Source organism: Pezoporus occidentalis, unplaced genomic scaffold, assembly GCF_034315485.1.
Source record: "Pezoporus occidentalis ecotype Australia unplaced genomic scaffold, CSIRO_AGI_Poc_V1 ctg19, whole genome shotgun sequence".
Lineage (NCBI taxonomy): Eukaryota > Metazoa > Chordata > Aves > Psittaciformes > Psittacidae > Pezoporus > Pezoporus occidentalis.
This window is the reverse complement of record NW_026913748.1, coordinates 8,075,743-8,089,410: the sequence shown is the minus strand read 5'-3', so window position 1 is coordinate 8,089,410 and position 13,668 is coordinate 8,075,743. Positions and strand designations below refer to the sequence as shown.

The 13,668-nt window shown below is 39.3% G+C and overlaps 1 protein-coding gene across 2 annotated transcripts in view; it reads right to left on the bottom strand.

The window, feature by feature from the left end:
- BCL2L13 (BCL2 like 13) overlaps window positions 1-13,668 on the bottom strand; it is a 39,629-nt gene that overhangs the window by 22,652 nt on the left and 3,309 nt on the right. For both annotated transcript variants that reach the window (XR_009964375.1, XM_062616606.1), the window contains exons 2-3: window positions 11,091-11,280; window positions 552-662 (exon numbers count right to left, since the gene is read on the bottom strand). Coding sequence is in view for 1 of the 2 variants with exons in the window: in XM_062616606.1 (XP_062472590.1) it covers window positions 552-662; window positions 11,091-11,211 (232 nt within the window). In the remaining variant the exon portion in view is untranslated. The remainder of the gene's footprint in view (window positions 1-551; window positions 663-11,090; window positions 11,281-13,668) is intronic.

Sequence of the window (13,668 nt, the reverse complement as noted above, 5' to 3'; positions counted from 1 at the left end):
AAATAACATTTTGTTCATCTAACCTTATCCTTCTCAGTTTAAAACTTCTAAGAAAGGTCTGTATGAATGAACATAAACAGATCTAGAGCCCTTCTACTTTGTATTACCAATTTGCAGCACACATGCAAAGCAAAGATTGTTCCCAAATCATCCTTTGCTGGGTGTCCTAGAAAAGCCACATCTACAAGTAAAGTAAAAAGTCAGCCTGGTGGAACCAAGAAATCTGATGGTTTAAGCCCACACTCCCTTTAGCTGTTGAAGAATGATTTCACTTCCGTCATCAACTGGAGCAGCTTAAGGGCTGCTTACATTTCATTATTTATAGTAGCCTATTAAATGTCATTCAATTGTTTGCTTTGGCTAGACTCCACCACTCCAAACAGTAACATTTAACTATTTTACTTCACATGACTATGTAGAAATCTTAGAGGGGGAGGAGGGTAGAGATTAAATGCATTCAAAAATATCTTTAGCTATAGTACCTGTTACAAATCAACCACCAATATAGTGCATAGAGGTTATTGATTAAAAGGGAAAAAGCAGAAGAGCACCTTCTAAGATTTCTTCATCAAGATGTTTTAGCTCCTCCTCAATTTCTATCTTAATCTTCTCCAAAGCCTCTTTCTCCAAAGCATGTTGTGCAATAAGCTGTTGTTGAGTCCCTAAAAGAAGCCAGAGAAATTATTCAAATGTAGTATTTCAAATAAGGTAGATGATAGAACATGGTATTGACATATTAACTATAAAGGAATTCAAGGTGAAAGTTCTACTTCAGACAGCAACATAAAAAGTGTGATCCCTTTAGGGCACTTACTGGTAAAGTTGTACTGTATGAACCTAGAAACACATAAATTTCCAGGCCTATTCAAGACAGAACAGGTACTTTAAATATGAATATATTACAAAAAAAAAAAAAAGAAGAAGAAGGCCATAAACAGAATACATAACAGCCCTAAAACCAAACTTCTCTGAAATTTAAGAGCAAAATCAAACCAAGGCACATAAACAGGCAGTCATTAAAGCTAATACACTCATTATCAAGCTACACCAAAACAAAGCCATTTCAGTAGCAAAATACAAAATTAATATTGATGCCTGCAAAATCTACAAAAATACTCAGAGCAACTATGCAATGACATCCATGAAGAGTCCTGAAATCTGTTACCTGTGCATCATTTTGCTACTCATGAGGAGTCTATAGGCCATAATGAAACAATTGAAGACCAGGTTACCAAGTAACAGTAGAGGCCAGGGACCCCCTAATTGCCAGTCAGTTGTCAATTCTCATCTCTTAATCATGTAATTTAGGAATTCGAAATGTCTGCATATCCCCAGAAGTACACATGCCATGGTTTGGGGTGATGAGTACACATTCCATGTGCTGACTCCAGATATTTGATAAAAGAAGTTGATTCAGCTGTATCATTCAGGATTACATAGACTCTCAAAACAGACACAAAACTGTTTTCAAACAAGCCAACGCATTTAAAACATCTGAATCTTTAAGAAACTGCCTGGTGAATGTCAACCTTTCCGATATGAGGCCGTATGGCAAGGTAACTCCTCATGTAACTGTTTTATGGGATGCATACTAGTAGAATGACCAGATGTCTGGGAAACAGTTCCAGCTCAAAACTTTTGCTATTTAGCTGCTTTTTCTTTGGGTTTGCTCATCTTTATTTCTTCCATCAGCTTTCAAGCATTTCTTCAAATCCTATCCTTAAAGCACACTATAAAAACTGTTCCATTAACTACTGTCTTATTTTTACTAAACATCACTGAATCAAAATCCTACCAACTGAAATTTTCTTCTTCCTTTCTTTCAATTCCTTAAAATGTCCTATTTAGAGATAAAATGGGTATCTGTTACATCCACACAAATATAAAAGTGAATTTGGTAATGACGTACTCCTGATACTGTCCTGGTTTTGGCTGGGATACAGTTAATTTTCCTCCTAGTAGCTGGTACAGTGCTGTGTTTTGGCTTTAATCTGAGGACAATGCTGATAACATACCAATGTTTGAACTGTTGCTAAGTAATGCTTACTCCAATTAAGGAATTTTCAGTGTCCCATGCTCTGCAAGTGACCAGGTGCACAGAAACCAGGAGGGAGCAGAGACAGGACACCTGACCCAAATTAGCCAAAGGGGTATGATATACCACAGAACATTATGCTCTGTATATAAACTACCCTTGGAGTGAGGCTAAATAAACAAACAAATAAAATACACTACAAAGCTTCCCTCTGCTAAACATTCCACCTTTCAGCCATTTCCTTCCCTGAGTTTTGGGTCAGTTATCAGTCCTCATTAGCTCTGCACTCCACTTTCAACAGTATCAGTGACTGAGTTACACCAAACACACTTAGCTCTCTTACTGCTGTATATTTCTTAGATTCTCTTTTGGGACCTCGTGATCTCTTGTGTCCATGATTTAAATACCATCTCCTGGCCGACCTTCTGATAATGTTGCCCATGTCCACAGTTCCTTACTCGTGCACCCAAATACAGATGACTATCCAACTTTCTGCACCTACACCAGCTGCCTACAGCTCTACCTAGGCATCTAGACATTGTTCCACTCTACAGATGTTCTTCACTCAGTTGAAGAAAATAAAAGGGAAAGGATTTATGTCTGTAATGCTGGTATTATCTGACTTAATTTGTTCCTCATCACTTAATATTTCACACCCAAATCTTCAGGTGGGTGCTGCAACACCCAGTGTAGCTTGCTAGCATGTCTTTCTTGTATTTTCCTGTTTTGAAGACACTAAATCATAATTCCATGCTCTTATGAACAACTGTATTTTCTTTGGTTCATCTCTATTTAAATCTGCTTGAGTCTGTTGTATCACCTTCTCCTTTACTTCATAATGGACACACAATGTTACTAGTTTTCACATCAGAATGTGAAAACCTCTACAAGCAATGATACCAGTTAACACACACAAATGTGTATTGAGTACACTGTGAATTTTCTGAATTTAAAAAAATGCTAGACAGTAAGCTTGCAAGGTCTCCTACATTTGAAAAGTAAGTTAAAAATATACTGAATATGTGCTAATGCTTAAAAACTCAGCACCCAGTAGATACCTGTGAGGCAAAACCTTTCTAAACCAAGGTAGATTGGCATGAAATGTTCAAGGGAGACCCTATAGCAGCCTTAAACTACCTAAAGGAGCCTACAAAAAATCTAGAAAGGGACTTTTTACAAGGGGGAATGGCTTTAAACTGACAGAGGGCCTGGAACAGGTTGCCCAGAGAAGCTGTGGCTGCCCCATCCCTGGCAGTGTTTAAAGCCAGGTTGGACAGGGCTTTGAGCAACCTGGTCTAGTGGAAGGTGTCCCTGCCCATGGCAGGGTTTGGAACTAGATGGTCTTTAGGGTCCCTTCCAATCCAAACCATTCTAGGGTTGTGTGATTTATGTGAACAGTCTAAAGGAACAACAGGTAGTCAGGTTAATTCTATTTTACTTAACCACACAGTGCTCATCACTGTGCTTAGAATAACTTTATTTAGCTTCTTAAATCCATTCTCAGACAGTCTCTCTTTGCCACTCTGAACAATAAATTCCAGAGAGAAGCAACCTGGTTAATGAACAGACACTCACTAATGCCTTGTCAGACCCTTTAAGTTGCCTCTTTGAGTGACTGAACCACTGCTTCAAGTGCAACAAGTATATGCAAGTACAAAGTCTTATTTCAAGCTGTGCTTCACCCTGTATATTGAAGGGATGGGGTTATTCAGTAGAGCGCCCATTCTCACAGGACTAATGTGATGATGATCATACATGACAAGCTGTCATACTTTTTAATAAGTCAGCCAGAAAATGGAGGAACAGAAATTCCATTGCTGCCAGCATACAAAAGAGCTGTTTAGATAATCAGTGCTAGTCAATGGTTTCCATCTCGTAACACCCACGACTTTGCAGCTGCTGCTGATTCCAACAGCACCTGACTCTTCAGTTGTGCCAAAACATCAAAAACCTACCCCTCCCAGGCCAGTGACTCTGCACTGTTTATTCCCCTAATTATCAATGAACTTCAGCTTTCTGCATCTCTTGAACGTTAACCACTACCACCAAAATTGCACCTAATGTTGGAGGGCAGCATATTTCAATAGCAAAGGTCCTTAGTGAGTGGTATCTTTTCCTCCTTTGGGCAACTTTCAAATCAGTTCACAAAGAAGTAGAATAAAAGAGTAAAAAAACCTTCCAGTGCATGAGACCATATTTTCATTGTTTAATAATGCAAATGGTCACTATAAGAAGGCTCAGCTTAAAAGAAACTAAGAAACTCCAAAATATTAAGACCCAAGAAGAGACAAGTGCCAACTAGCACTAAATTTTCTTTGCGGGCAGAGAGGAGGCTTAATTAAGAGGGAATTCACAGTCCTGGAGGGACCATCTCTTACTTCTTTAAGTCACACCCCAAAACCTTCCCTTCCTTGGCTCCGTTCAGGAAGTAGCTCCTTTATTAGCACATCTGCATTGGTCCAACCTACAGCATTTACCTTTTCAGCTTGTGACTTTCCATCTAAAGTAGATATATTTTGCCCAAAGAGGAAAATTTGTCAAGAATGAGTTACAGACCAACAGTAGGTGCAATGAAGAGTAAGTGAAGATACACAGATGGAGTACAAAGAAAACCAAGATACTCTGCAACAGGCAGTCCATCACCTGATGGCAGAAAATCTGGCAATGACAAGTATCCAACCCATGATGGTCAAAACTATATAAATGAGGTACTTCTGTTAGATTTAGCATGGTCTCTAATGAGCCTTGAGCTCACCCACAATGCATGAAACCTGACCATCTCTGCCTACCTGTATATGTATTTCCCGAGATGTATCAGAGTTCACTTCGAACCAAAGCAAGTGAAAAATACATGAAAACCCCATTTCTCCCAGTAACCTTCTTAAACACTGCTCAGGTAAGAAATGTTTGTGGGAAACTACTAAAATGCCTTGATCACTGACTATATACAGCACTTCATACAGTAATTCTGAAACAGGTAAGTGGTCAAAAGAACATAGTGCACAATAACTGGATTTAAGTACTGTGGATAGCACCTCAGGGAAACTGTAACACTGTCAAAACCTTGTTCATCTCTTAAGTAATCTATGCCACCGTGTGGCAGTGGCACTGATTATAAATCTTCCAGGTGCTATGAGAGCTGAGAGATCATTTAAGATTTCTCACTCTGACAAGGAAAACATGCAAAAACTTTCCTTCACAATCTTCATTATAGCCACAGGCTCATGAGATGGGGTCAAACCATGGGGAAGTAGACTGAAAAACAGAAATACAATGAAAGTTACTCCTTGATGAAACACAAAGACACATTTATAATATACTGAATCACAAAACCAAAGTATTTTGACTCACTTAAAAAGTCAGTAGTACTAACAACTACGGCAGACTGGAAGCTTCTATAATGCACATGAACTTCAAATGGGGAAATGTAGAAATATTTTCAGAAACTTGATCCATGTTTTCTGTGTATGAACCAGTACTTACAGACAGTACAAGAGTTATGAAAAAATACTAAAGCTTCTCTCCACAATCTAATGAAGAGCTGAGAGCTTCCACACATTTCAAATAATGGTACTTGTCTGCTGCCCCAAAACACATGAACTCACACAGATGATGTGTGTGTTTTATCAGATTTAGCTGAGCAATTTGTGTTATTCATCTACCTGAAAACCTATCTAAAAGTAATAGATCATGGTTAATGGACTTTGCTTTAAATAAACTGAAGTCAGTGCTATGCAGAATCACTATTCTGCCAAAACTATAATAGGAATAATCTCTCAAACTATTGCCTAGTTAAGTTTGCTGGGTTTCCCTCTGAAGACACTGAAATCCACTACAGACTACACTGAAATAAATCACCTACAGAACAGCATAGAGCTATAATGTTAAAACACTGGTTTGTCTAATAAACCTGTCTGTTCTTCAAGAGCCTGGAATACTGTGGGTGGTTCTCTCTTCAGACCCTGCACTGAAGAGAAGCTATCTAATAAAAATATCAAAGTAGTGATCAGATGTTGTCTTAGATCAGCCTTCTTTGCTTGAAGCTATAAGTGGTTTGAGTTCTTGTAATTAAAGCCATTTTTCTTGCAACAAAATCAAGACCAACCTAGAGATCCACAAGGAAATAAACTGAGGTAATTTTCTATATAATTTGTCTGAGCTCTCTCTTTACTAAAGAAAGTCCCTCTGAAAACCACCAGGTTCTTAAAGCATATTATTTCTAAAATAATAATAAAAAAATATTACAAGCTTTAACTTGAAATCTAACAAATATCTTCAATAGTTACTCCTATCTGAAAGTTTGGAACAAAAATACATAGATCAGAAGGAGAACTCTCTAGTACAAAATGTTGGAAAACAGAGGTTTGTGGGAGATGAGTGTAGGAGGAAAAGGAGGGCAATGGACAAAACCATTCAATTTCTCCCACCACTTCTAGTAGAGATAAAATAATACCACTCCTGTCGGGGAAGGTGGCTTTTTTAGCTGTCAGATACACTTTCTAGTTTAACTGGCATGTTGAAACTGCACTGGAATCTGAGAGAGCACTGTAGAAGGATACTCACTGGAGGTACAGAAATACCAACTACACCTATCATGTCGTGCTCTGCTCATGCAATGGAAAGATAGATCCTCCAGCAGATCCTCCAGCAAGTGATACAAAGTGCTGTAAATAGGATCCTGCTCTGAACTGCCCTCTAGAGGAGCCCCTCAGCTCTCCAGTACTGAGGGAGAGTGAAGAGGTTAACAGCACTACAAGCGCACATAGTGAAAGGACAAAGGGCGATGGCTTTAAGCTGACAGAGGGAAGATTTAGATTAGATATAGGAAATTTTTTTCACTGTGAGGGTGGTGAGGCACTGGCACAGGTTGCCCAGAGAAGCTGTGGCTGCCCCATCCCTGGCAGTGTTCAAGGCCAGGTTGGATGGGGCTTTGAGCAACCTGGTCTAGTGGAAGGTTTCCCTACCCATGGCAGGGGATTGGAACGGGATGGTTGCTAAGGTCCCTTCCAAACCAAACCATTCTATTGTATGATTATGACAGCAAACTAAAACTAGGTTTTCTGGATCCTCCCCTTATACTGTAATATGACACAGAAATCAAATAAGAAGTAAGGATTTATTTGGACCTAAGAAAAATATATGAAGACAAAGTACCATATACCAGAGTCAATATGAATGAAACACATAAAATAGAGAAATGCTCTGCAACTGAAATAGAAATAGGTAGTAACCAAAAAATCACTGCTTCCACTGCTTCCCGTTAAAGGTTCGGTCAGCACAATAACCAAATTATAGCAAAGTGAGATTAAGTGACAGTTACTTTATATCAGAATTCTCTCAATTCATAAATACAGCGTTCAGCCATGGAGAGCAGAAAGACTAGTGACCAGCTTTTTAAAGTGCCACAAAAATTACCAGTGGAAGGAATTGGGGATCCGTCAAGATATTGTATCAAGGACTGATGACAGCGCATGAAAAACACACTGACAAGCATGATATAATGTCGTATTGTTATTATCCCTCATATGTCTTCATTACCAAATACCACTACTTCCCTCCTCATGATGGGATTCTACACAACAAGTATTCATTCTCATTTACTGGCTTTCACATCTCCTTTGTTCTAACCAGCTTTCTCAGACCACACTTGTTACTGTAATACCCAGCTCTCTCCCAGCAGTGCATTAGGCAGTGCAGGTAATATTCATTATGGGCTTGCTGCTTCTCTCACTGTCTCCCCAAGGGAGAAGATCGAGCATATAGAGCAGAGCTGGTACAGCTCTCCACAAGTAGGCATTAGCCACCTGCCAGACAACAAGGAGATACAGACTGTATATATAAACTACTTTATATTCAAAGAAGACGCATACGGTACTTCAAAATAAACACATAGCTGTTACCACACATATACCCTGGGAGTGCAGCTGAAATAACCGTGCAGTTACAAGCAAGGGGAGAATAAGTAGGAGAAAGGATTTTTAAAAAGTAACTGTCAGACAAATTAAAGCTGTTGAAAGCACGGAAAGCAAAAAAGCACGACAAAAATTGAGTTAGGAAACAATTAAACAAGTCCTGAAGCAGAAGGATAGTGTTCGCACTTAGCTCAGTAACAGCCTTAAGTCCACCCAAGGCATTATAAAAAAGAGTGAGAAACAAGATGACAGAAAGGGAAAATTATTTTATCCAGAGGCTTTGAACAGAAAGAAGTAAAAGCACTAAAAGAAAGATGTAATTACAGTGAAAGATGACCAGAAGAGGAGAAGCTGTGGTCACTGCCTGGTTTTGGGAGTGAGGGTGGGGGAAATGGAGGAGAATTTCCAATTTATGAGCGAAGGTTTAGAGCAACAAGGATGAAAGAAGAGATTTGGGAAATATCAATGCTATTTTAATACTGAAGTGTTTTAATAGCAAATCCAACTACAGCCTACTGTCACAAAAGCTAACAAATAATACCTCAAAAGTAGACTTGGTAGTTACCTTTATTCAGGAGCTTAAAAGTCCTCTTAACTGACTAAAAAAAATTTATTTAAGCATTTGTAGCCTACTTTTTATAAAGTTTTAATATTGCTCTTTAATTCAAATATTTCTTTGACATTTCAGTAATAAGAATCAGTTGAAAAGCTTCCCCTCAATTGCCAAGTTATTAAATAAACCCAGCTTTTTCTGAATCTTGTACTTACAGAACAAAGCAGACTCTTGCACATTGTAGCTTTATATGTACTCACTACATAAAATCATAGAATGGTTTGGGTTGGAAAGGGCCTTAAGATAGTTCATTTCCAACTTCTTTGCCATGGGCAGAAACGCCTTACACTGGACCATGTCGCCCAAGGCTCTGTCCAGCTTGGCCTTGAACACTGCCAGGGATGGAGTGTTCACAACTTCCCTGGGCAACGTATTCCAGTGCCTCACCACCCTCACAGTAAAGAACTTCTTCCTTATATCTAACCCAAACTTCCCCTGTTGAAGTTTAAATTCATTACCCCTTATCCTACTGCTACAGTCCCTGATGAACTCCCTCCAGCATCCTTGTAGGCCCCCTTCAGATACTGGAAGGCTGCTATGAGGTCTCCATGCAGCCTTCTCTTCTCCACACTGAACAGCCCCAACTTTCTCAGGCTGTCTTCATATGGGCGGTGATCCAGCCCCATGATCACCCTCATGACCCTTGTCTAGACTTGCTCAAACAGCTCTATGTCCTTCTTATGTTGAGGATACCAAAACTGTACACAGTACACTTGCTGAGGGTGCATCAATCCCACTGTCCATGTTGCCAACAAGATGTTGAACAGGACTGGTCCCAACACCAACCCCTGAGGGACATCACTCATTACCTGTCTCCAGTTGAACATTGAGCCATTGACTGCAACTCTCTGCATGCAGCCATCCAGCCAATTCTTTATCGACCGGGTGGTCCATCCATCAAATTGATGTTGCTCCAATTTAGAGACAAGGATGTCATGTGGGACAGTGTCAAACGCTTTGCACAAGTCCAGGTAGATGACATCAACTGCTCTACCCCTGTCCATCAGTTCTGTAGCCCCATCATAGAAGGCCACCAAATTGGTCAGGCAGGATTCCCCCTTAGTGAAGCCATGCTGGCTGTCACCCAGCACCTTGGTTTTTTTCATGTGCCTTAGCATGCCTTCCAGGAGAATCTGCTCCAAGATTTTGCCAGGCACAGAGGTGAGACTGACTGGTCTGTAGTTCCCTTGGTCTTCCATATTCCTCTTCTTGAAAATGGGGGTTATGTTTCCCTTTTTCCAATTGTCAGGAACTTCACCTGACTGCCATAATTTTTTAAATATGATGGACAGTGGCTTAGCAGTTTCATTCAGCAACTAAACTCGTGAATTTAAACATTTCTAGGTACAGCCCAGTTAGCCCAGATGGGATATTCAGAATGAGATGTTATTGCTACAATAAACACATTTTCCAATAAAGGATTTTATGAAACTGCATTTTTAGACTACAGTGCCTCTCCTTTCATGGACCATGGATGCAGTCAAAGTGAAATTAATATACATATCTTAAATAAACTAAGATGAATTTTATAAATGATATATAACTAGCATATGCTATATGCTTTAGTGCCAAACTGATAAAATAATTTCTGTCATAACTTTGATGCTATCTTTTCTTTTCAGGAACTTCTCATTTCATGGCAGATTAAGTTCAGTAAATGACAGAGTATGCCTTCTTAAACACTTGTTCAAAAAAAAGATTCTGAAGACTGTCTTTGTTCGCTTTTTTAAATACACCTTTCATAAGAGCAAGTTCTGAATCACAGGAAATAGTAGTGACTGAAACATCATTAAGAGTGACAAGTCACCCAAACAATCTTGACAAACATTGTTTAAGTGCTTGCCACTACAAAATCAAGTTTTACTACCTAAGTTTATGCGAAACACAACCTAACAAACTTAATTTATTCTGCCTTCTATTTATTTATTTGACCTCCTGCATGCGTAAACCTGTTCTGGAAGAAACATCTGACTATTTGACTTCAGACAGTCCTTGATTTCTTAAAAATAAACAAATAAATAGATGCAGCTTAGGCCAGGTTAAGCCTCACAACTCTGCACTACCCCTGACTGACAACAACAGAAGCATTAACGTAATAGGACAAAACTATTTAGCACATGAGATTGCTCAAGTCATCATCCAGAGTTCATGCCTGTAAACACCACCTCGCCCCTACTTACTTCTACTTTCTGCCCAAAAATAAGCAAGCATGGGCTCAAATTCTCAAGATGGCTCAAAAAAGATAACATATATCCACCCCTCCTCACCTCAAAACAGCAACAAAACCCACTTACTTGCTTCATAAACACCAATCAGTCCTGGCACAGCTCAAGTTAAAACAGTAATTTAAATACAAACAGCTTTGTTTCTGTCAGCATCTCTTCCCACTATTTTAAATGAATGAGACACATTACACTAAACATCATTACACTAAACATCATTCCACTAAACATCCTGCAGTCATGCACAAACAGCTGAAGAACTAATTGCAAATACAGTAAATACGTACAGGTGAATATACAAATATTACCTTGTGTTGAAGGAGGAGGATGCTCCTGTGGCTTCTCTTGTGACAAAAGTCCCAGGTAGCTGAGAACTACGTATTTTGTTTCATAGTGAAATCCTACAGGCACAGCAGTAGAGGACGCCATCGGGTTGGCTTGTGATGTGGCAGTTCTCTTATGGGGCACGTAGGGTTTTCTCTGGGTAACTGAGGAAGACTGTAAGGAAAGAACAAAGTGTTTTGTTTGTTTTTTTTTTTCTTTTATAAGGCTGCAATAGGTCATGAACTCAAATTTCACAAGGAATTATGTAACAATAATGAAGTAATATCCAGGGTTTGCCCTGATATCCTATGCGTTCTTATTTGAATAAGAACCATGCAGAGTAAAACCAGCTGCCCCCCAGCCCAGCAGCCTGCCTGCCTGCTGCCAGCAGTGGCATTTCTCACTCCAGCCTGGCATACATACTCTCACATTAAAGCAAATTGGACAGTTCCTCACCATGTGTCAGCCTCCTAATGCCTCCCAACTCAATCACATGCACAAATACACATGTATTCATGCAGAGAGGTTTTGAGGGATTATGAAGACTTAGTTAACTAAATTTTGAGGTAATAAGACAGGCTCAGAGGAATCTCTCCTTCCCTAAGCCTCTGATGAGTATTTTTCTGATTCTCTGCTTTCTCAGATTCACTAATGTAATGCTACAAAATTTTCATGCAGAAAAAGTGACCACAATTGCCTTGAATTCATTTTACTGTTCCAACAGCAATGGAAAACATATGGTCAACAGAGGAAATTCCACATTTGTTGTAGGGATTGGAAGAGCAGATGGTAGTGTGTCCTGGATTTCTCACCTAGACATAAAACTTACAAACTAGAAATCCACACCTACAGGCAACATTTGGGCAAAGAACTACCCTGGTTTACTGTAATTGTTTTGCCTTCCCCCCCCCCAAACATCCAAATCAGAACATCTGGAAAAACTAATGTGGAGAGAAATTAGTATCACCCATACAGAACAAGGTAAAAAAAAAAAAAAATCCCAGAAAACAACATGGAAGTGGGGAATAAAAGCCATACAACAGATTGAAAAGAAGTTTCAGATTTAAAAACATGCTTTAGCTCCTTCTATTAGGAACAGTCTGGATAACTACTTCCAACGTGCTATCAACTTGATGAATCAAGTCATTTTGGGAGTTTAACTTAAAGCCCTAAATATTATTAAGTTCTCCATCACTTCAAAGAGTCATTCCCAAATAACTAGTAGCCTATTCTTGGCCAATGTCTAAATGAAAGGCATTCAAAAAACTTCATGTTCCAAGAACAGCTACTTTACAGATAGTGAAGGAGCCAGTCAATTTACTAGTGTGAGACTGCAGGTTCATTTAGAAGAAAAATTTAAACCAAGTTTAAAGTTTAAAGCACACAGAATGAGAAAAAAACGCTATATACAGAGAACAGGAGTTGGAGCATCTCCAGAGAGTTCCTGATCACACTGAAAATGCCTTGACACTAAGAGAGAGAACCAAGTTCCCAAATCAAAGCACAACCTGCAAATGAAGCTTCAAAATTTAAAATAATAAACAGAGCAAGTGAAAGAAAAGCACTGACCTGTCTACCTATGCAAGATGTCTGGGCTAATTTATAACCCCCTCCTCCCTGGAAAGGAATTTAGATTAATAGCAGTTATACCCTGGTTACTGAGGACATACAGAACTGTAACTGTGCTATGGCATGGCTCCTGTGTGAGTAGGTAGCTTGGCAAAAAAAAAATCATCTGTCAAACTAAAAGCCATGAAAGGAAAAGAGTTGGTGTAAAATTGGCCAAGTGTTCTTTCTTTAATCTTTAGCAACCCTAGCTTCTGAAACTCATTCAGTATTGAAAACTGAAGAGGACTCTTCCATGAAGACTATAGTCTGGAAGCCCTGCCTCTTGCCATGTATTTCAAAATGCCTGAAATCCTTTAGCAGAAAGATTCAGTTGAATCTTTGCTATGGCTTGAACCAAAGTAGTGATGTATATAGGAAAGAACCAATGTTGAAACCGAGTCAACACTCATCCCTGTTCCCTTGAAGTAGTAATTCTGTATCTATGCTGCCTCTTCCATCCCAGAGTGCTCCTCAGGCAATGTCTCATGCTTCAGAAACGTAACAGATTACAGCAGAGGATAAGCACAACTTTTGCACAGTACGCAGTTACCTTTCAGCTGCTTCCATAAACTGAGTGTTTCAGAAAGCAAGGATATATGGTAAAAATAAGTGCTCAGAAAACATTAGGATCCTTTAACAGTAGAACTGCTCTTAGGACCAGATCCTCAGATGTCATCTTCACATCACCAGGTGTGAAAGATGACATTCACCAAAAGCAAAAGCTCCCCAGCACATTTCACTTCTGGTTTGTTCGGTAGAGATCCACAGGACTGAAATCAACATGCTTTTTGCAATGCCTGAGCCACAGCGAATGGGAGCCCTTCCAGACAACCTGAACTGATCTGTCCTGAAAGAATCAGTATGACAGATGGTCCAGTGAGATCCAGATACTACATTGTGGATCAAAGAACAAGTCTGAATATATAACAGAGATTATTCTTCAAAATACAATTC